The sequence below is a fragment of the Crotalus tigris genome, unplaced genomic scaffold (genome assembly GCF_016545835.1).
Source record: "Crotalus tigris isolate CLP2741 ecotype Arizona unplaced genomic scaffold, ASM1654583v1 scf7180000024359.8030256, whole genome shotgun sequence".
NCBI lineage: Eukaryota > Metazoa > Chordata > Lepidosauria > Squamata > Viperidae > Crotalus > Crotalus tigris.
The window spans coordinates 2,621,663-2,645,426 of NW_024100528.1; the positions used below are offsets into that span (position 1 = coordinate 2,621,663).

Sequence of the window (23,764 nt, forward strand, 5' to 3'; positions counted from 1 at the left end):
AGTAGTGGGCGCTTTTCTCCCTCCTTCCTATCAAATCCGCGGCCGTCGACTTTTTATGACGTAAACATTCTCCATTGGAGAACCAGTATTACGAAAAAATCAAAGGCCGTAACGGAAGCGGCGTTTTATCGCGTGCGGGGGTTGATGTGTAAGTATAGTTGCGCGTGATTCAATTGCTATTTACACTCTTGGCCAAAAGCAAGTACGGTATTGTCCCAAAGGTGCTTTTTCAGGAGGCAACTGGACTTTCTTGTTTTTCTTTGAAGATGTTTCTCTTCTCATCCGAGAAGCTTCTTCAGCTCTGACTGGATGGTGGGGATGGAAGGATTTATATTCCTTGCGGACAGCCGGTCATTTTCATTGTGCAAGGAATATAAATCCTTCCATTCCCCACCATTCAGTCAGAGCTGAAGAAGTTTCTTGGATGAGAAGCGAAACGTCTTCAAAGAAAAACAAAAAAGTCCAGTTGCCCCTGAAAAAGCACCTTTGGGATAATCACGATTTGGATGACTGAGAATCTCCATAGACAGGTACCGTATTGTGGGTACGGGGTTTGCTAGTTTCGTCTCCTGCTTTCTTTTATCTAGTCTGTCCATAGGACTAGATAACCCCTTCCCCCCCAAGAAAACCCTGGTGCCTCAGTTGTATCATAATCATGACTTCTGTATCCCTCATGCACTTGATTCTGGAGATGCTGTCACAGCACATTTGGAGGTCTACGGAGATTCTCAATCATCCAGGTCATGGTTGTCCCAAAGGTGCTTTTTCAAAAGGCAACTGGGCTTTTTAATTTTTTTTTTCTTGAAAACGTTTTGCTTCTCCAAGAAGTTTCTTTAGTTGTGACAAAGTCCAGTTGCCTTTGGAAAAAAGTACTTTTGGAGCATATTCGGAGGGCGTTGGATTGGGTTTTCTGTACATTATAAGCAAAATATATTAAGAAAAGTTTCTATTGTATACTTGCTTTACTATTGTAGTTTGGAGAGCCACTGATCTAGAGAAAATTAACAAGCTTTTTTAAAAAAAAATAATACAAACCTTTTTTCATTTAATGGAATTAAAGCATTCAGCGTTATGAGGCTCTCACTCTAGTGTAGGCCTTCCAAATCTTGGTTGCAAAAATCTGAAGGATCACAAAATGTCACTACAAAGAGACAAGAAAATATACCCCTTGCCATCCCTTTAGTGGTCATTATAGACTTGCGTGAAGCCTAGATTTAGTAGCCATACCACAGAGTGTTATTCCAGTCCATTACCAGTATTATAAATATTTATTATTTCCTAGTCCATATAAGTGGCATGTTTTGGTGTATAAATTAAGTAAGGTATCCTGATGTCTTCTACATAATTTGGACTCTACTTCATGCAGTCCATTCTCATTGGTGCTTATGAGAGTTGAAAACAAAACATGCATAGTAATTCATTACTTTTATTTGAATGCAGGGAAAATAGTAATGCCCTCCATGATACAAAATTTCATGCAATATCAGTGTAAGATAAATAATATATCATGATCATTATACTTAGAGATAACTGGTTCAAGATGTTTATTGATGCTATATTGCTTCAGTATTGATAGTTAAAATAACTCATTTTCTACAAGTTGTTAGAAATGCCATAATCATCTTGAAACATTTCATATTTGATAACAATGTTGTAAAGTCCATCAGTTCTGGAAGATAATTTATTATAGAATGAAAACAAATTCTAAATGTTAAATTCCTTTTCTGGTAGCCATTTTTCTGTTAAAGGTACCCAAGGTACAAAGTATAGCTAGTTGACTTTGCAAATGGTAACAGCTGCCAGGATACTATATGCTTTTAATTGGAAATCACATATAATTCCCTCCATAGAAAAAATATGTTGTAACACTGTGCATCTTCTCACATATAGACTTTTATTGCATTCATACTTTGAGTTTCTCTTAATACACGGCTTCCATATCTAAGTTTTTATTTGGTTTCCTAAATAAAGGTAAACTTCTTAAATCAGCAGAAATTTTGTAATTTTTCATTTTGACATGATTACCATTAACCGCTGTTGTAGTTAATTATTGCACATTGACTTGATATTATGAAAATATTTGTAAATATTTTAATTGACATAAGTTGCTCTAATATGCAGCACCAATCAAGTATTGCTTTGAAATTTTTATTGAGAATTGTGAAGTTTGTCAGCCTGTTTTCTATTTTTTTCTTATTTTCCTTTCCATTTTTTCTAGATGGTTTTTTAAAAAATATCTAATAAAATAAAAGATTGTATTAAAAATTTACTACTATACTATTTTTCTTGATTTGTGGAAGTGTTATGAATAAATGCCTTAAATCACAAACTCCACAAATGTTCCAAAATGTTAGCCTCTCTCATTCCAATGATTTCATGACATCAGCAGCCACATTCTCTATGTTATAATTCCTTCCAAACTGCATACCATATTTCTTTCTTAACTAAACATCACACTAGAAATCCATATGTGTATAGAATATAACTTATATTTTACAAGAATCAATAGATGCTCTATATTTTATAAGATAAAATAAAATTATAAAATGGAATGGGAGCTATTGGAAAAAATAAGTTCTTTGCTACAACTGTTGTAAACGTGTACAGTTTTCCTCAGAAGGGGCATTCTCAATTTTCTGAATGAATATTGTAAAAATCAGAGAGGTGCGGCATTTGTTTGACAAAAGGCTCTGCTTATTGATCATTTGCTGTTGTCTCAGGTGTGTTGATGAAGATGAAATTAAATCTCTGCAAAATAGTTGATGGCTGTCGCCTTGGGACATTGACGAATCTTGGCAAGAAAGGGGTTCAGTCGATGGAAATTCCAGGATGTCTGCTTTATACCAAAATGGGATCAGCACCACACCTTACCTACGATACACTAGAGAATGTTCAAGGTGTTCCTGTGGTTCGCCAGATTCCACTTACAACACTGTGAGTGCAATTTCAGCTTTTGTAGGTAAAAGAGATGCGGCAAATGCAGACTTTGATCTGATTTCTTTTAAGATATGAGTATGTTTTACATACGTAAATATGTATGTAATATATTAATTTTTGCACTCCTGATAGAATTACATTCAAACACTGCTGTCCTATTTGTGCAAATATAGACCTTTTAATTTCAGCAGGATTCATTCTCAAAATTCTTCAATTAGCTCTAGGATTGCAGCATGAGATTCCAATGATACAGTGGTTTTATATGCTAGCATTAAACTGCATAATCTTTTAGTTTACTGGTCATGTATAGCAACACTAGTCGCTTCTGAGGAAACTGTTTTTGCACTTTAAGAAGTACTTTGCATTATAATTCCTCAACTATATTAGATAAAAGATATTTATTGGATAGTGAGTAGCTATTACCTCGGACTTCAGTGAATTCATATGTTGAAATGCTTTTCAAAATGCATTATTTACATTTTGTCCATTTATGTCTTATGTCTAAAATGCATCACTTAGATAGTTGTCTATATCTAACATGTTTTTTGTTTGGGTGCAGAGCAGATCTTCAAGAGGTCTTGCAGGAATATAAAGAAGGAATTGGAAAATTCATAGGTAAAAGTATAGGGGTAGCTTTTCAATCATTAATGGAGCATATTAAAGTATGTGTCATTGCATTGAAAACTATTTGGAATAGCATGTTATCCATATATCCCTAAAACCTTTATGTTTCTAACTTTAAACTGGACAAAAAGATGCATCATAGGGCAAAAATATGTCAACAAAGTACCTCAAATGAGCTAACTTACAGAATGCCATGACCCAATACTCCTGAAGAAATGAATGAATCTGTTGTAACTGGTTCAGTGCTGCTGGTCTGCTGTGTGAGCCTGAAATTCAGCAAATCTGTGATAATTTCCAGGCTGCTTGCATTATTCTGAGGAATTACGGCTCCCTCAATTAGCAGCACCCACTTAGGCAAGGGATGGAAGGAAGGGGGAATAGGGGAGAAAAAATATCTGTGAGCAGAAATTAATTGTCCCCCTAACTCTCCAGCTGTCATGATGGGAACAATAACAAATGTGGAATCCTTAGTGCTATCTCAGCTTGATTTTTCAGAGAGCATCAAGCTCTCCACAGTTCAACTCTTAAAAGCTATGTATATTCTCTTTTATTGGTAATAGTATGTTTCTTGCATTTTTACTAATTGTAAGAGTCAGTAAGAAATTCTGATTTTTTTTTTGCAATGTTTAGTCGACATTGCAAAAGAGTATCTTTTTTTCTAAGTGAAATCAATAAATGTGATACTCCCATGTGAGAGCTTAAGGAGCTGAATTCCTGGAAATAAAATTAATACTTTTTATGAGCGATTCCCATAAAGCATGCTTTTGGCAACCTTTGTTTGCTAATTTTTGATCAGTTATGATCCAGGAGATATACCTTTGGATTTAAATAAGGATGAGGTGGATAAAGACATGATCCATTTGAAATTATAGGATAGAGATGGCACTGGTGATTGACTTTTGCTTTTTGCAAAGGATGATGATTAAATTATTTAGGATTTATTTAGAAGTTTAATATAGTTTTTGACTGTAGTCTGTATGAAGTGTCAAACCTAGAGGCCTTTCCATTTTTATTATTAAATTTGAAATCCTTAAATTCTGTACCACTTATATCATACAACAGTCTAGCCATTCTGTGCAAATTTTGAAGTGAGCTTTAGCTCCTGAAAATGTATGCTCTTTTTTAAAAAAAATGTTACTGGAATAAGTTGCTATCAGAGTCCTTCTGATGTTTTTGTTACCATAAACTAACAAGGTAGATTACATTGTCCTGAAAAGTAACTAGAAATGATTAGTGGAATGTTATAGTTTTTGGAGTTTTTGGCTATTAATAATTTATTTAAGTGATACAATACAGTATTATGATAGAAAAATTCATTCTCTATATTAAAGATAACATTTTATTTTGGACTCAGGTATACCAGAATCTATATTATATTGCTCCCTTCAAGACCCTGCTGTTTGCTCCCCTCATGGCTACAACAGCATGAAGGTATAGTAAATTTGAGTATTTAGTGACTTTTCAGTCTTAGCTATTCACTCCCCTCCCCTACTATTTTTTAAGGAATGATAGTACTGTAGTAGTGGCAGCAACTGAAGATTCCTGCATAGCCAGATGAAAAACAAGTAGGTGAGTGGAATTAATTCATAAAATCATCTATTTTTTTTTTCTTTCCTTATTTCTGGCAGGCTGTATCTATATGGAACAATAGAGGACGGAAAGAATTCACAGCATCAAAGTTCATGGACATCCAAAAGGTTATCCAACCAGACTGGTTCCAGTGTTTATCAGATGGAGACACTATTTCAGGAGACATCTCTAGAAAAAAAGCCAAGAAATCTGTAGATCGATCATTGTGCTTTTTGGATGAATGTCTGCAGCTGCAAGAAAATTCTCCAGTAAGTGTTAAATCTTTTTGAGGTGTATATACACATTGTAGTTACTTGCTAATTTTTAGATAGTTTGGTGAACGCAACTTGCAAAATTTTTGCATTGTTTCTGACAACTCCTATATTTATGAATCTATAGAACAGAATAAGTACACTGTCTTTTTCTTTCTTTCTGTGTTCTTTTCTGTTGTATAGGACTAAATATAAGATTCATCCCCTTTGTATTATTAATTTAATTTTATATTAATAAACCAAATTATTTTAAGGCTGTGTTGTTGTGCACTCTTCCACAAACCCTTTTGCAAAAACACCACAGCACTCTAATTGGAGCCATTTCAGTTTCTCAAATGGAAACTTTATTTCTCTGTCAGAATCTGTGAATATCATTTTATTTAAAATGTTTATATCTTGTCTTTATAAAGCCCTCGAATCTTGAAATAAATATTTAAAATAATAATACAAAATAAATTTCATATGGAGTCTCTATCTTTGTGTTGGAAGAAATGCCAATTATAATGAAAAAGTAACTTTAATATATGTATTGAGAAACTAGTATATACACTTTTTTTTTCCAAAACAAAAATTGCTCTAGTATTAGTCATTTGGCCTTTTAAAATAATAATAAAAAAAACTAGTTTAAATTTCAGGTAGGAAAAATAATGCCCAAAGTCTTTTATAAAGAAGTGGCAATTAAATCTGAATAGGAAATTATATGTCTCTAATGGAAGAAAATTTCAATCTGCTAGGAAAAATAGTTTAAAAATAGTTAAAATATTCTTAACTAGAGCCATCAATAGTAAGACTATGAATCATACTTGAATTTAAAGTATTGCCTAAGATCATAATATTAATGATAAAGGGATGGAAGAAAAAATAAATGCCAGCTTATTTTAAGTTTTTTGTTCTGTGCTCACCCTATACTTATTGTTTGATATCACTGGTGCAACAATTTGCTGGAAAGCAGATTACTTGCCATTCCAACTCTGTGCAACATCTGTTGAGCCAAAGATGTATTTATATTTTATATAAGTATATGACTTTCTTTTATACCAGGAATTGCAACAGAGTTTAATGATTGGAGTTATTGAAGGTGGAGATGTGCTGGAGGAAAGACTAAGGTCAGCCAGGGAGACTGCCAAGAGGCCAGTGGCTGGATTTCTTTTGGATGCCTTTCAAGGAAATACCATGACTAAAGAAACTAAATTGGAGCTCTTATCCTCAGTTACAGCTGAACTGCCAGAAGATAAACCAAGGTCAGAGCTAAATGGGATTTTTATTTAAGCATACCTAATACAGCACTTGGAGGATTTTCAGAAACTCAGAGCACTTTTAAAGGAATTACTGTATTAGGTGGTATTGCAAAAGTAGATTTTAGTAATTTAAGACAGTCTTGGAAAATTTTTAGCTAATGTTTGCTGCATGAGCTACCCCTGTCCCTTTGTTTTATTGTCCACAGCACCCACAATTATGCTAGGAAGTAAGAAAATGGCCATTTTTAAAGCAATCTGGGGATCTTTTAAAGTTATGTCATTCACCCAATTACATTCAAAATCAGGTAAAAAAGGTTGGAATTTGTGATCCCATTATTTGTGATTATTAAGTTTGAAATTATTATAATATCATTAATACAGATACATACAAGTTATACATTATTTTTGTAAATTCATTTAGCACCATAAAATTATTATTTTAAAAAATGATACTAGTATTTTTCAACTATTGTAGTACTACTTCAAATTGACAATGAGGCCTCAGTCAAAATCTCATTCTGTGAATTGCAGATCCTTATTTTATGAAGCCATCTGCAAATAACCATTTTGAGTAAAGAATGTTGCCAACTGAAGCTCTGAATATTTTTTTATTTGATTTGATTTGATTATGCACTGCCAAAATGACTCTACATAGTATACAATGATTTGATTACGCACTGCCAAAATGACTCTACATAGTATACAATGATTTGATTACGCACTGCCAAAATGACTCTACATAGTATACAATATCAAACAAACAAGACAAAAAACAATACAATAAAAATAAGATAACATCTCATCATGCAATACATTGTATATACGAAGACTCAACCAATAAATGGGACCCATCCACCCGACTCCACCTGGAATATACCCAGGGATCAACTTGGGAAAACAACATGCTTTCCAGTTTTTAAAGTGCATGTGTGTATGTGTTTGTACATGAAAAGAACAAGACTTGGTTTCAGAGTTGTCTAGTTCAGCTTCGAATCCTATTGTTCAATGTTCCTTAGGAGAACCCAATTCTCTTTAATTCTCACCAAAAAGTCTTTCAAAAATAATTGATATTGAATAATAGCACAGTTTGCCTTCCTCATGATAAACAGGTGATTTTTATAATAATTATCATTTTTGTTCTCTCAAGTTTAGATAAAGATGTATTATACAAATAAAGGGAGACAACAGTATGCCTGTCAAATTTTGCAGGCGTTACTCTATTTTTAATAAGTATCTTAGATTGCTATTAGAAAGGTTGCATTTAAGGAACTACAGATGTTAGTGAATTGTGTAATTGTTTTGTTAACAGAATGTAATTATCTTATTCAGGAAGCTTAAAAACTAAATTAGTTTATATAGTTGTCAGCACATTACTCCTGTGGAGAGCAAAATTGCTATTCCTTCACTTCTCCAGTCTTGTCAGATGTGCCAAATGAATTTAGAGTCTGGCATCCCTAATAACAGTGCAAGAAGCTTGGTAAATCCAGCTACATTTTCAAGCCCCAGGGAGACATTTTGGTGTATGCTGTTGGGAAAACATTGTTTCATTTGTATTTCAAAACATTATTTTGATCACAACAAGGTTACATTGAATTAGAAATTCTGAAAGTCAGTTTTGCAATATACTAATACTGTGATTTATCCCCTTTGCTTTGGTTTGGTTTTCCATGACAACAAGAGAATGCTAAAAAATGTGTGTATTGTGTATTTGAGTGTAGTTGGATTTATTTTTTTTATTTTTTTTTGCTTTAACCAAACATGACTCGGGATGATTGTATGGAAAAAGTCTAGTCAACATTTTCGGAAGTGGTTTGCCATTGGCTTGTTTTAGGGCTAAGAGAGGATGACTGGTACAAAATCCTTTAGTTAGTTTCCATGCCAAAGCAAGAGTAGAACTTAAGTTTACTTGCTTCAAGTCCAGTATATTAGCCATTAGATCAAATGAGCTTTCAGGTATATTTTTATGCATCCTCAGTTTTAAGAAGCTCTGTATATTACAATACTATCATTACATATAGTTCTGTAGTGATGTAATGCCAGGAGTCCAGTGCAGCTTTCCATACTTCCAGAATGGTACAGAGGCTTCTGGCAGTGCAAAAATATCATTAAAATGGCTGGATTTTTTTCTCCATTTATTTTGGAAATATACACCACCATCAAGAATCCGAGGATACTGGAGTCTGCAGCTGGAATGTTTACACATTACACACATAAGTATGATATATCCTTCAGAGTTTTAGGCGATTGAGAGTGTTCCCTTTTTCATTTTCTTTCATTGTTAAGAGAACATATATTATGAATCAACAACATAAACTAGCATGTTTAAGAAATTAAAAGCACATTCTCTTGTTACAATTTCATTACCTGTTCCAGTGTGTTACTAAAATAGTTACTGTCATTAGTCAAATATAATGTCCATTGGGATGCAAAGCAATTTGATATTCATTGGGAAATGTTGAAGAACTTAGAAACAAAAAATAATTATGTTGTATCTTCCCTCTTACATTTTAGAGAAAGTTTAGATTAAATTTAGTGGATTCAACTACTATTTCAGGTGCTCAAGATGTTCAAGATATGGTTGGTAACTAATCGATCCTTACAGCAGTTTTTTCCCCCAACTAAGTGCCTTTCAGAAGATTCCCAGAATTTCCATCCAATCTTCCTTTTCTGTAGACAGATTTTGGAAGAAGTACAACACTTCTAGAGGCCTCCCATTTTGGGAGAATGGCTTATATAACAAGTAACTTTCACATAAATTACCTCATAAAGTAGGATAGGAAGTTAGCCTTTGAGGTTTTTCTCATTTACTTCTGAATCTTGGAGCAAGGCTGTTTTGGAATTCTGATAAATCAGAGTATATGAATCCCAAGGTATTTAGAGAGGACTTCTGTCAGGCTTTATGGGACATGCTTCATCTATTATTCAGAAATTTTGTTGGTTATTTGGGACTAGTTATAAATATCTACACGACTTCATTATTAGGCATAATTACTGTAAGTATAACTCAGAACTTGTAAATATAACTCCAGAACTTATTAAGGTAAAATTGGAAAGGAGTATATGAATAGAACGGGAACAAAATAAATTGCAAAAATGTCTATCAATTATTACTTTTTGTTTTGATCTATTGCAGACTAATCCATGGAATTGGTAAACCAGATGAAGTTCTGGAGTGCATTAAAAGAGGAATAGATATTTTCGATAGTTGTTTTCCTTACCAAGTGACAGAACGATGCTGTGCTTTGTCCTTCAGTTATGATTATCAACTGTTTCCTGAATCAGCAGGTATTGGTCTTGATAATCTTTTGTGTATTTTATTGGGATATTTGAATAAAATGTTGGTAATGTGAGCTTTAAAATTCTTTAAATTTTCCTTAAATTTCTTAGATTCTAATCTGTAGACCTATTCCTCTGTTTAACATTCTTCTGAGAATGTTCTAATTATGTTGTTAATCACTTTCTCCTTTTTGTCCTATTGCACTGTAAACAAAACCTCACTTGTTATATTAGAAGTGCTTCTTTCAATTGAAGCTTATGGTTATATTAAGACCACTATTATTTATAGTAAAACCTCAGTTTAGCAGATCTCAGAATAGAAGATTTTGCATTCAGTGAACTAAAGTTCTACAACAGTTTATACAATTATTGTAATAATTTTATTGCATAAATGATATGTAGATACATGTGATCTAATTTCTATCACATTGGTAATGAGATTTTGCAAATGATGTAAATCACCCCAGTGACTTCATATTTGACAACTTTATATGAATAATGACATCTCTTTCCCCCCATTCATTTATTAAAACAAGGTTTTGCTGATGGTTAGTATTTTAAATCAGAAGATTTAAATAACTCCTCATTTCAACCCCATTGGGTGAAGAAAGCAAGATACTTTTTAAGGACTTTTTCTTGTGCTGCTTTTTTCTTAAAAAAGCAAATAAAAAAACGTATATGTTAATCAGAGTCATATGTGCACAATTTGTTGTTTTGTACTTAAGGGCTAGGATTTTCATGCCTTGACAGCTCAGATCTTTTATATCTTTTGTCTTTACATTTTTTAGAAGCTTCTCAAAATTTAACAATTCATACAGGTTCTACAGTAACATGCAAATATTAAATAATCTATTATTTTTCTCACCATTGTAAGACAAGCTGTCAGGTCTCTGTGCATTTTATTAAAGTATATACAAACTCATAATCTAGTTTTAGAATATTCAAAAAATGAAAAGGATTTCCATGTATTTTATATCTTTTTTCCTGATCATGATTATGAAAGATTCATCCTGCTAGACATTTACAGTTGGAAAATAGGATATTTTCTTTTTTAAGATTATATCACTGCCTTGATGGCTCAACTTCCTTTTTCTGATTAAATTGTAAGAGCAAATTGATAGAACATGAATGTTTTAATTAAAAATAAGTACAAGTCCACATTGCATTTAATAAAATTTGGTTAGAAAGTTGTATTGCTTATTTTGTGTAAGTGGATAGTTACAAAACAATGAGAAATGCAGCCATTTACATTTCAAGTTTTTAACATTATATTGTCTCCCTTTAACCTATTTTACTGCCTTGTAAGTATCAAGACTATTTGATTCCACATTTTGTGACAACTATTTTAAATAGTGCCATAGCCTTTAAGTATGAACTTCTACTTTTTTGCAGGTATAAAAGAAGATGAAAAAACAGAAGTGAGGAAAGATGAGGAACAAACAAAAGATGAAACATGCAGTGAAGCTCAAGAAATGACTTCATTTGAAATATATCTAAAAGAAATAAAGTATGTTGGTTTCTGTTTAGTTAAAATTCCAGCTTTTCCTATAGGTGGGTCCCGAGTAATGTTATAGTGGTCTTTGCATTAATTGGGAAATAAGTTCTCCTGAACATTGTGTGCCTAATTTCATAAACAGGTGGTTGTTTAATATTCCCCACTCCCACCTTTTTTGCCTTCTTAAGAACTACTTCTAATTACAGTTGCTGAAAATTATTATTGTGGTTGTTTACCAATTTCACTCAAAAAATGAAGTTTTAGCCCTAATAGATATTTAGCATTTGAAAAGAAAAAATCTCAATTTTTCTCTGAGAAAACCTTAGCTCTTCAAATTTTGCATGATCTGACAAATTACATGGAAACCATTGTCGTCAAAAGGGTCCTTTTTATACTTTATTTATTTATCTGAAAACAAGTACCATTGAATTTAAAGGAACTGTTAAGTCATTTTGCATATGAATTTACTGTATCAAGTCATGGCTGATCAATAATTCTGCAGAATACCAATAATCATTCATTCCTAGTTGCTATTGAATAAATATCCTGTCTTCTGTTTGCTACTAAATATTGTTGATGCTTTCAAAACTGTAGGTATGTCTGGGCGAAGGAAAAATTAGATCACAATCATTTTTTAAAAAACATCATTTTTCATGGCTTGGGATTTGATGCTGTGCTTTAGACATTCTTGGGGGATGATCTTATAGTTAGGGACATTCATGAAACCTTACCTGTCCTATTATATGATGTGTTGAGCCATATAATTTTATAGGGTTAACAGGATACCTAGATATCTTCATCATGATGTTTTTGCAACTATGTGCTTAACAGTCTGGTTATATGGATCTCTTGTAATGTTAAAAATATCATAGAGCTTTCTCAGAGTCTTTTTTCTCCATGAATGACATTATTTAAAAGACAACAGGGTCATACTTGCTGGTTCTGTCTTGTTGCTTGTCCCATACTACTTTGGTCCTGCTGTAATCATGTCATGTATTAAAAAAAAAATCTAAAAAAAAATCCAGCATGCCAAACTTGTAGGGGCAGTTCCCCATATTAAACATTTCTTTTCATATTTTTTTATGCAGGTTGGACCACTAGGGAATACAATAAAATAATATAATCATTACAAAAATAAGTCTGAATAAAAGTATAAAGTACAGAGAACAGCAGTAATTCATACTAAAAAGAAGTTGCTAAGATTTTTCATTATGAAAATCATGACAGCATATATTTTTAAATTTCTTAACATTCCGGTTGGTGTTCTCTTAACTGATAAGTTTTTTGTCAACTGATCTAATATCTGTTGTTAATTTCAACCACAACATTACAGCAAAATATGCTAGCAGGTCTCTAGATTGTAAGGTCCTTAAACTGATGACCTGTTCTGACATTTTTTTGAAGAACCATGTATATGGATAATGGTATATAATGATGATAATATTAGTGACCATTAAGTGTTCATGCTGTATTCAACAATTAACTTATAGTTAGTTTTTAGAGTTACCACATTGGTCCCAAAGTTTAGGCTTAGCTGCATGGATGATTTACTTCTTATTCATGAATGTGCTTTTCTCTTTTAGGTACCAGGATGATTTTAATCCTTTAGTAAATGGATGCTCATGCTATTGCTGTCAAAACCACAGTCGTGCTTATATTCATCACCTCCTCATAACCAAAGAGCTGCTGGCTTATGTCCTTCTTACGATGCATAACTTTCAGCATTACTTTAGCTTCTTTTCTTCTATCCGAAATGCTTTGAAAGAAGATAAGTTGGATCAATTGAGCATGATTATCAGCAGGCAAGCCCTCTGAGGTCAGATATGTAAAAAAACAAAAAAAAAAAAACTGCTTCACCAACCTGGCTTACCCTTCTGGATCAATATTATGGAGAAGAGCTGGTATACAATGAGGGATACCACGACAAAAGAAAATCCATATTTTGCCTAACATCTCACATCTGAGTATAACTTTCTTAGTCCCTATAATTTTGGGAAAGGTTGAGATTTTTTTTTAGAGGTATTAATCTTTGAAAAAGATAAAAATAAGGATATTCTCTATAAGAATTCACATATTTTTCTGAATTGTATTAATGATATTAATAATTTATGGACATTTGAACGGCAGTGAGAAGAAAAGAACATCAACTAATCAGGAGAATGGGAAAACAACTCCACATCAGTTTGAGATACAAGTGTACTATTATTGTATATTAATTTATTTTGTTTTTTTGTTTTTTTAAAATATCAGGAAGAGATGACATACAGTAGCTAAAAATCATAGGAAAAATATAGTTCCTGTTATGAATTATGTCTCACTTGGACACTTCTGATGGTGGGAACATTTTAAAATAATGCATTCCTTAAAGTCTTCTGTTTTCTTGTTGAATAGAGAGCTTTTTACATATGTTGTAAGTTGTCTATTAGAGAACCTGATTTTAATAATAACAAAAAGTGGCTGTTTATCTCAAGGGTATGGATTGCATTCTTTCAACAATATCCTTTTACGGTAGTGTTTTGAGAGGGGGATGAGTAAGGTTTTGATAGTAAAAGAAAATCTAGCAAATAATATATTTCAGGTTTCTTTATATTATTTCTTCAATTTTCTTTTTTACTGGATTTTTTTACTATTATATTTGAACATTAAAAGTTTTTATATTATTAAATTTATTATACTGCATGGGGAACTTTAATAAAACCCTTAAATTTTTGTATTCCATCTGGGAAATGCAGTGAGGAATGTGGAAAATAAAAGAGAAGGAGGGAACTCATAAAATAGAGAAAAACTGTGAGAGAGGGAAGATCAAGCAAGATGATTCTGCAAAAGGCCAATATGAAAACTGGAGTGATAAATTGTCCCCATCTCTCTTGTAAGAGCCAAGTCTAATTAAGAAAGAGCTGGATTTAAGCATTACTGAAAACAATACAGTAATTATCAGTGGTCAATATGAATTTGTCAAAAAAACATCTTAATTGACTTACCTTATTTCATGTTTTGATCAATCATGTTAAATGATTCACACATGTAATACCATTATAGTGTGAGCTGTATTGATCGCCTGGTTGTTTTCAGATGCAATCCAAGGTGCTGATTGTCACCTTTAAAGCTCTTCGGGCTTGGGACCAGATTACATAAAACCACCTTGCAGTGATTTCTACCTGTCCAAATTTGTCTGATAGGTTGAGAATGCTAAAGGTCTTGTCAGCCAAGGAATGTTGGCTGGCGGGGCCTAGGAGACATACCTTTTCTGCCATAGTCCCTATCCTCTGGAACATTCTTTCCTCAGTTGAGGATGGTCACTGCAGATAAGTCACTTTTCTTGGTACCACCAAATGTATTTCCTTAATAGATAAAACTCACAAAATGCCCTTCCTTCCCACTCTGATGGGCCAGATAGATGTAACTGGGGAGAGGTAGTCCTTTAAATAACCTGGTTTCAATTCAGGGTTTAAATGTGATAGGTAGCATCTTCAATTACACCCAGAAGCAAATCAGCAATCAATGCAACTCCTGTAAAAGGTGACAGGTGCACAGATTTGGCTTGCACAAAATTGGGTGGGCCACTGTGTTTTGAACCCACTGAAATTACCAGATACTGTTCAGAGTAGTCCCATGTAAAGCACATTACAATAGTCCAAAGGGGAGGTGAGCAGGACACAAGTGACTTTGAGAAGGGCCTAGTGATGAATGGACATAACTGGCACACAACACACAGTTGTGCAAAAACTCTCCTGGCCATTATTGCCACCAGGAGTTGTGAGTCCAGGAGAACTCCCAGGTTATGCACCAGGTGTCTGGGGTAGTGCAATCCAATCCACAAGATGGCAAATCCCCAAGAATCAAGGAGCACTGCAGTTAATACTATTACATCTTGCCATGGCTCAGCTTAACTTGTTGCTCCTCACTCAGACCTCAACACTCTCCAGGCACCAAGAAAGGTCAGTTATAGCATTGTTTAGCTCACCATGGGCAGAGATGTAGAGGTGAGTATTATCAGCATACCGATAATCTCTCACCCCATGATGACCCAGCAGTTTCATGTAGATATTAAACAGGAGCAGAGAGAGACTGATCCTTGCAGGATCATCTAAAGCAGATGCTAAGGGTCATAGCTCTTGCTCCTGATCAACACTGATTCTGGCAGCCAGGATTGTGTTTGCACAAAATTGGAAAGCACTGAAAGCCCCCCCAGCGGCAGAGGTGATTGGGAAAATACTGGAATGTGCAGAAATGAATAGACTAACAATGACAAAGATAAGACAGAGTCAGACTACTATGAAATCTGGGGAACGTTTTATGATTAGCTGAAAAGAGAATACGGTTAAAAGATAGTTAACATCAATTTAGATCAGTGGTTCTCAATCTGTGGGTCGGGACCCCATTTGGGGTCGAACGACCATTTCACGGGGGTCGCCAAACAACGCAGTCCGCCATTTTTTTCCCCTTTTTCCTTAGCTGTGCTACTCCCTTTTATTCTATTGGCTTTTGAAAGCCAATAGAATAGACTCTCTTGAATAGAGTCTAATTCTATTGGCTTTCAAAAGCCAATAGGAATTGTCCAGGCTGTCTCTGCCCTGCTGAGACCGCCAAAAGTCCCATTCTGCAAACGGTGCTGCACCAGTTGAGTAGTCCTCGACTTACGACCAGTTGAGTAGTTCTCGACTTACAACCAGTTGGGGGTCGCGGCATTAAAAAGGTTGAGAACCACTGATTTAGTTGGAAGAAGAAGGAGCAGATAAGGAGGGAGACCCAGGCGACACAGTATTGAATAACTGGAGGTTGTATAAATATTTATAGAAATATATATCTAGAAGATTAGATAAATAGAAGTATTAATGTAAGAGAAAATTAATCTTATTGTATATAATACAGATAGGGAAATTTGGAGAGAGGAGTTGCTTGGACATTACCCCTGAATTGTATCTGAAGAGGGATAAGAGGGAACAAAGGAAAGGAGAGAGAAAAGAGTAAAGGAGGGGAGAAGGAAGTAGGAAGGTTGGAGGAGAAGTGGGGAGAAAGGAGAGGAGAGTGGTGAAGGAAAGAGAAGAGGAGAGGAAGAAGAGGGAAGTAGGGAAGAGAAGAAAGGGAGAAAGAAGGTAGAGAAGAAGGAGTGTGAATACAGTGAAAGGGGAAATGGGCGAGCAACACCAAAAGTTATGTGTATGTATTTATTTCATTTTATTAAAAGTATCTTATATATGAATGTTAAAAGAATGTATGTTAACATCTGATAAATATCACGGTATATCTATGGGGGAGAGTTTGGAAAAATAAAAAATTATTAAAAAAAAAAAACACTGACTAGAAACGGCCTCAGAGGAGGAAGCTAACCTAGGACAACACTGCACGATCCCTATCCCACTCCTGACAGAGATCACCAGAAACATGATCTGTGGCATTTCCATCCCATATCCAGGCCTGAATGCCAACAGAATGGGCCCCAAAAAATTCATTTCCTCCAGGATCTTCTGGGGCTGCAGCACACTCCCATCTTGACAACCTTCCCGAGAAAGCGAAGGTTGAAGGCAGGATGAAAGCTTCCCCTTAAGGTGAGATTTAGCTGCAAGGTGGGACCGAGTTTCATCATCTGTTTCAAAGTAAGATTCACAAAGAGCAAATCAGAGGGAGAAAGTGCCTGATGGAACTCAATTGCTAAAACAATCGAATGTAGTGTATGTAATCATTGTTATTGATAATTAAGCCTAGCATGATGAGTTGTTTTTTTTTTTTTTGTGGTTGCATTACTGAAACTTCCAGAACAACTTACTCCAGAAAGTCTGTTTGAATTCAATTTCTTGACCTAGTAAATATATTACAAGTAATTACAATGACTTCTTTGTATGAAAAGAATTAACTAATTTGGTTGGTGGATTGGGACAAGTGGATTTATTAAACAAATAGTTTATTGTGCTTCATGAAAAATAGTCTTTAGAGTAACTTGCCTGTTTGACCAATGGTCCTGTATGTGTCCTTATGAAAGTGCCCTCACATTATAAGGTGGTTATCAGGATCTTCAGATCTATAGATGTCTATAGGCAGCCGGTGATGGTACTGAAGAAATTTATGGAATATGCATAGGGTAGAAAAAGTGAAGAAAATGAAGAGTACAGAAGGTCTTCCCATTTTAAGTGGCAAATCATCTGAATATCACCCCCAAATATTTATGCTAGGAGATATCTTAAAAGTGTAATTCTATTAAAGTGCTCAGCAAGCAATCATAATAATATTGCACATTGAAACCATTGAAACAATGTCAGAATATGTGTTTGCTAGGGATGCAAATTCCAGGGCATCGGCTGTGCTCATCAAATTGTGTTCCTTGAACTCTGTAACTAATGAAAATATATTACAGTACCAAATATTGTGGTAGTACAATTTTGAAGACTTTACCACAAATCACGAAATTCATGAATCTCACTATTACAAAAATATTTTCCACATTAGATGATAGAGAAAAGCCATAGAAAAATTAGTCCAAAATTCACCACTAATTGAGAAAATTCATCCTGATGTACATAAAACCAATCTCAGCTATACCTTCCTTCACTGTTTCTGCAAGGAATATAAAGCTGAGGCACTTTCCAAGTTTTCAGTACTACAGAATCTTGAGGAAAGCTTTACCGGAATTCATTGTTGAAGGTGATATAGAATAGATGATAGGGTTGAGGGCACTGTTGGTGTAAGCCAAGTGGTATCACTGTAGAGTTCTGGGGAAATGTGGCAGACCTGACAATGACTTGACAACAAATTCAATATAGGTGTCACAAAGAAAGGCAGCCAGCAGACTATAAAAGTCTCTAAGATGTAAAAGAAAATGAGAAAGCAACACACTGTTGCTCAGTAGTATTTAATTGTGGACCTAAATCTTCATTCACACAAATCTAAAGGCCCTCATATAAAGGCAAGCTGCCACTCTGAAGTGAATAAGGTCAAACTAGTTCTATCTGTTTTTAAGGTAACTGCACATTACTCTAGAAAATACCTGGAGATCCTTGATTGTCTGTTCACATGTCTTATTAAAAGCAAAGAACAAAGCAATATAAGACTAAATATAATTTTAATTAGCATACAGTAGATTTATTTTAAAAAGATAATGGAAAAAGCTATTTAAATGTGAGTATTTTTTTGTTAATTTATTCTCCTTTGAAGCAAGGTACTTCAAATTTCTTGGTAATCTGAATTGAGATAACGTGGTTATTTTTTCTCTATGGCTGGAAACAAAATGGGGAAAAATATGAATCAAAACCAGTATTAAGTACCTGGTTCTTTGGCTTCATAACCTGCTATATCTACTTTTCCTTAAAATAAGCCTTAGTGATCTTTTCTGAAAGTGGCATCAATGTACAATTTTCACACCATCTTATGAGTGCCAAAATATAACTTTTAAAAATATAATAAAAAAATATACTATCTGCTTCAGTTCTTACCTTGGTAACTATTCTTGGTAATCAGTATAAGGCCAATATTAAGCTGATGCAGAGTGTTGTTGATAATACAGATCTTTAATGCATCAGTGCAGGGCTAATAACTGATATTTAAAAAACTAGTATTCTGAACAATTTGTGTCTCTAGTGTAATTACCAGTTATAAAGTTCATAATATAACTTAACAGCTGCAGTCAAAAATATCCACCATCTCTTCTTCATTATATTGCCTGAGGCAGACTGACTGAGGTTATTGCCGATGACATTCTGTGTTTCCAACTGAGATTTCTAGTACTGCAATAATGTCATTTAGGATCATAAATCTAAAACTGTAAATAGAACGTTTCTCTCACAAAATGAGAAATAAGACTAGAATGTTAAAAGCAGCATCATTTATTTGACAGTGTTTCACACTGCTGAAGAAATCATTCCTATCAGATGGAGCTCTTAAACTGGGTCCTGTAGATGTTGTATGCAAATCTGAGGACAGGTCTGAAATATGTAGATGCCAGAAGGGTTAAAAGGCTAGAAGCTTAAGCAGAAAACCTTGGGAGCAGCAGGAAGGAAGGAGCCTGAGTCACATTGCTAAGCTACCCTGAGTTGTGTGCAAAGTAGGTGGTCATTGTCAGTTTTTATAATAAGCAAGCAGAGAGCAGTGACCAGACCCCAATCCTCACCACTTTGGAGATTCACTGGTTAAAAACACACAAAAACTCTGACTTTTCTACTGTTATTGTCAAGGCAGCTGCTACCACCCAGCTGGGGAAAACGATGTTTTCTTGTATCAAATTAAATCCCCCCCCATGTGACGGGAATACCACCAGGAGAGAGGGGGACATAGGTTTGCCAATGACCCCAGAAATCAGCAATAGAGAAATAAAGAAAAGAACTCGAAGGAATGACGAGTAAGAACATAACGTCAGATATCCATTCCGCTTATCAGCTGATCAGCCGGGGCCAGTGACGCGGTCTAAGAGCCGCGTGCAGACGTCGACCAAACCCATTTAAACCACCTTGTCAGAATGGCCTTTTAGCCCTGATGATGTTGGGGAGTTTTCCCAATGAAAGCTTGGCAACCTTTTAGTATAGTAAAGTATTTTTAGTAAAGTATTTTTACTTATAACTCTCCCGGTGATCAAGTATTATTTATTCTATTTATAATTATGCCCGGGAGTCGCATTTTTACCAACATTATTGAACGACGAAGTCCCATTCGTCATCTTCAGGTTGGTGCTTTCAGCTTCATGGCTGCTCAAAGCACGAAGCTGAAAGCACCAACCTGAAGATGACGAATGGGACTTCGTCGAAACGTCGCCAAGACACTTCCAATTTTACGCGGGAGAAAACCCGAACAACCAAAGACCTACATATATATATATAGCTAAATCTTGTCCCCTGTCTCTGTGTGAGAAGGTATATTTCAGAAATATTGTGAAATATTGTGAAATATTTTCCTGTTCCCTAGGTATAGTGTTTTTGAGATTTATAAAAGTGAATTATGAGTAGAAAATCTATATATCCTTAGCCTTAGTTTTATCATTGTGTACTTTGAGTCATCCACAGTGACTGTCTTTGGAACACCAACCTCAGTAGCCACCAGCTGTCACTAATGTTCATATGACAATTGGAAGTATTGGAGTAACCAAGAGAAGGAAAAACAGGCACGACTTTACAGACAAAGAAAAAGTAGAATTCCCTTGTATGAATTTTGTGTGGAGGTTTTGTATGTACTTTAGATATTTTAAATGTATGAGGAGTAATAAAGGTCATTTCCCCACTAAAAACCTTTAGAGCAAGCCTGCACAACACACAGCCCATGGTACACAAGTGATCTGCTAGGTAGCCTTGGGCAGCCTGCTGGCATTTTTTGAAAACCAATCCTCTCCTGCCAAATATTGCTGCCACCAAGAAGAATCTGCCACTGCTACTTAGGTTTTCATAACTACTTCTACCCCAAAAGACACTCTGCAAAGTGTTTTCAGAATTTCCAGACTTCACCAACCTGGCCAGCTCTATTGCTAATACCAGCTACTGATAGTTGCCGAATGGCTGATAACAGTAACAGATATTCTTTTGTGGCCTGCAATTATTTGTAAGCTATTAATATGGTGCTTTGCCTGCTATGAGTGTGCAGACCTGTCCTAAACTAATCATTGCCTTGCCAAAAAATAGCAAGGAGGACACGCAGGTTTTATTTCATTTCAGGATAGTAGGTGAAGGTACTGCAAGACATTATTGTAGTAGGAAAAAGGCTTTGTGCATTTTCAATGGGGACATATTTTGATTCTGAAGGCACAAATCCCATCTCAAACTGCAGTTATGGAGGCATTGACTTCCTATCTAACTTTTAGACTTACTAGCCCTTGGTGGTTGGTCACAAACTACAGCAGGTGTTTCACAAATGTAATTGATCACCTGAGAAACCTTTCTTGGCAACAACCATGACACTTCTGCAAAATTCTAAATCTACCCAACATCCCCTCCAGATAAACTTTGTTTAAAATATTGATTAATGATTTCATATTATAATTGAGTGGCTCATAGTTAAGCATATGGTCGGTTGTTGTTCTTTACCTGTGGTACTGAAGCCAAAGAGAAGAGGGCAGGAAACAGCAAATGCCAATAACCACACTATTGTTATCATAATAGAAACTCTCCAGCAAGAGCTGGAGCCAGTGTTGTATTGTAAGGTACAGCATAATCACTGCAGAGTATCTGCAAAGTAAATCAGCTTTAAAGTATGGATGGTGAAGTAGCTGTTGTAGAAAATATACTAGAAATGAAGAAAAATGATTAGGAAAAGGTCAAGGAAAAACCAGAGAAAGAACAGAAGGAAGACAGAATGAATATAATCACAGTGGAGAAGAGAAAAATAATCCGAGATTATTAACAATAATAGTTTGAGATTAAAATCAAACAGATAGAGAGTGAAAAAATAACAAAAATAGATATATCTTTTGTCAAAATTAAGAAAATATAATGGATCAAACACATAGATAGTAAGATAGAAGTAGATTTTTTCCCTCAAGATGTCATACACTTTACACATGTGTTTCTTTATAATACTATTATTGCATGTTCTGTTCGTTAAATAATATTTTGGGATGGTGCTCTGGCATCTTTATTAATGAAATGCACTTTGTGAATATTCTGATTTTCTGTGGAAGTGTTGTGTCCGGAGAAGAATAATTAATAGAAATGGTACAACTATATCTTTTTTATTTTTTCTGAAGTACTGGAGTTTTTCTAGAGTGGAATAGATGTTTGGAACACAAAAATGTCTTTTTCAGGCAATACATTCTCCCCCTGTGTGTGTGTGTGAGAGAGAGAGAGAGAGAGGGAGGGAGGGAGGGAGGGAGGGAGGGAGAGAGAGAGAGAGAGAGAGAGAGAGAGAGAGAGAGAGAGAGAGAGAGAGAGAGAGAGAGAGAGAGAGAGAGAGAGAGAGAGAGATGCCAATACATATATGTGAATGCAATATATTTTCCCCTCTTATTTTATTTTTAACTAGTATCATGGTCTCTCAGATGCAAGAGAGCAGGCATAAATCTGATAAGATTTACATAGTAAAAATATAATATGGTGTACAATTCTTGGATGAGTTCTCTGTTTTAAACTTCACAGTAATATATTCACATTTATTACATTTCCCTCTTTTGACTAATCGAACAATGTTTCACTTTCATCCAGATTTCTTGTTGGTTATTTGGAATCTTACCTATCAATACCGATAGCACAGACATTTAAAATACTGGCTGTACACATCATTACATACATGGTTACAAATATATCACAACAGACACGGCTGAAATTCCACACACCTCCAGTTACCTGATTATCAATTACAAGATATTTGTATTATCTTGCACTGAACTACAGCACACCACAATGACGATGCATTTTCCAATAACAACTGTTTAGCTTTCTTTAAAAATGAACTTAATAAATGAAATGTCATGGTTCTCCTCAGAAGTAAAGTTTTATTATCCTTTTGGGGACACAGCTGAATATCTGACAATACCTTTGATAAGCAAAAATGCACTCAGAAGTCTAATCAATTTATAAATTGAATTATATTAATAATGAGAGCACATATCTGTAAGAAAGAGTATGATTTCTAATTTATCTCCTTTCATAGGGTCAGTATTCTGCCCCAGTATTCTGCCTCTGGAGAGATTTTAAAAGAGTCTTTTTCATCATTTACTAAGACTGTGTTTATTGAAACAGAAAACCAAGATTTTTACCCATGTTTTGTAGAACAAGCTCTAATGGTTTAATTAATGGTTAATGCTAATGCATAATGAGTGAGTTCCCACACTGAACTATGTCAGAACCTAACTATTTTAGGTCTCAGTTTGGAATGTGAACTAAATCTACTTATTTAAGTTTCTAGGCCCTCCGCACTTCAAATGCTTCTGGGTAGCTTCACAAAATTAAAAGAAGAGTCCATATGAACATCAAGCTTCCATAGAGTAGAAACTGTTCAAGGGAATGAAACCATGCCTCCATATCCCTTCCTACCTTAAAGAGCTCATCAATCCATCTTAGGCCTGAGGGAAAAGCTAGGTTTTTAATAAATTTTGATGGAGAGGGCAGTGGGTGGACCATGTAGATATCCATGGAGGTGCTATTCTAAAGGCACAGCAAAAGAGAAGGCCCCATTTCTTGGGATCTACTACATTCAGAATAGTTTTGTAAGATTAGATAAATAGAGCGAAAGTTACAGAATGAAATGTAACCAAAATAATTTCAGCTTTCTTTACAGAAGTTAAAAGTAGATATAAAAATTGCAGATTCCTGGTTTGGCAGTAGTACCTGGGAAAAATGGTCTTGGAATAATATGTACCTCTCAGTGCAAAGGAGAAAGACCACCTACCTGGCAGGAACAAAGATATGCTTTTGATGCTGCAGCCAGGTCAGTGTCTGATGCTA

The 23,764-nt window shown here is 34.7% G+C and overlaps 2 protein-coding genes across 5 annotated transcripts; one reads left to right on the forward strand and one right to left on the reverse strand.

Annotated features, from left to right (window-relative positions):
- Window positions 1–16: 16 nt before the first annotated feature.
- On the forward strand, window positions 17–14,080 carry QTRT2 (queuine tRNA-ribosyltransferase accessory subunit 2). Of its 4 annotated transcripts, XM_039327228.1 has the most exons (9): window positions 17–148; window positions 2,721–2,959; window positions 3,502–3,552; window positions 4,916–4,992; window positions 5,190–5,399; window positions 6,444–6,643; window positions 9,774–9,925; window positions 11,309–11,423; window positions 12,995–14,080. In XM_039327228.1, the coding sequence occupies exons 2-9, from the start codon at window positions 2,830–2,832 to the stop codon at window positions 13,224–13,226; spliced, it is 1,167 nt and encodes a 388-aa protein (XP_039183162.1). In that variant the 5' UTR covers window positions 17–148; window positions 2,721–2,829; the 3' UTR covers window positions 13,227–14,080. The 4 variants fall into 4 exon arrangements, with proteins under 4 accessions (XP_039183162.1, XP_039183166.1, XP_039183165.1 ...); XM_039327232.1 differs by lacking the exon at window positions 17–148 and having other exon boundaries at window positions 2,724–2,934; window positions 3,497–3,552; XM_039327231.1 differs by lacking the exon at window positions 17–148 and having other exon boundaries at window positions 2,735–2,934; window positions 3,497–3,552; window positions 11,309–11,467; window positions 12,995–13,164.
- Window positions 14,081–16,603: 2,523 nt separating this feature from the next.
- DRD3 (dopamine receptor D3) lies at window positions 16,604–23,452 on the reverse strand. The gene is given in 6 exon segments (XM_039327328.1): window positions 16,604–18,095; window positions 18,098–18,208; window positions 21,410–21,531; window positions 21,533–21,550; window positions 22,551–22,663; window positions 23,354–23,452. Coding segments are annotated over 6 exon segments (552 nt in total). The 3' UTR covers window positions 16,604–18,006.
- Window positions 23,453–23,764: the final 312 nt, after the last annotated feature.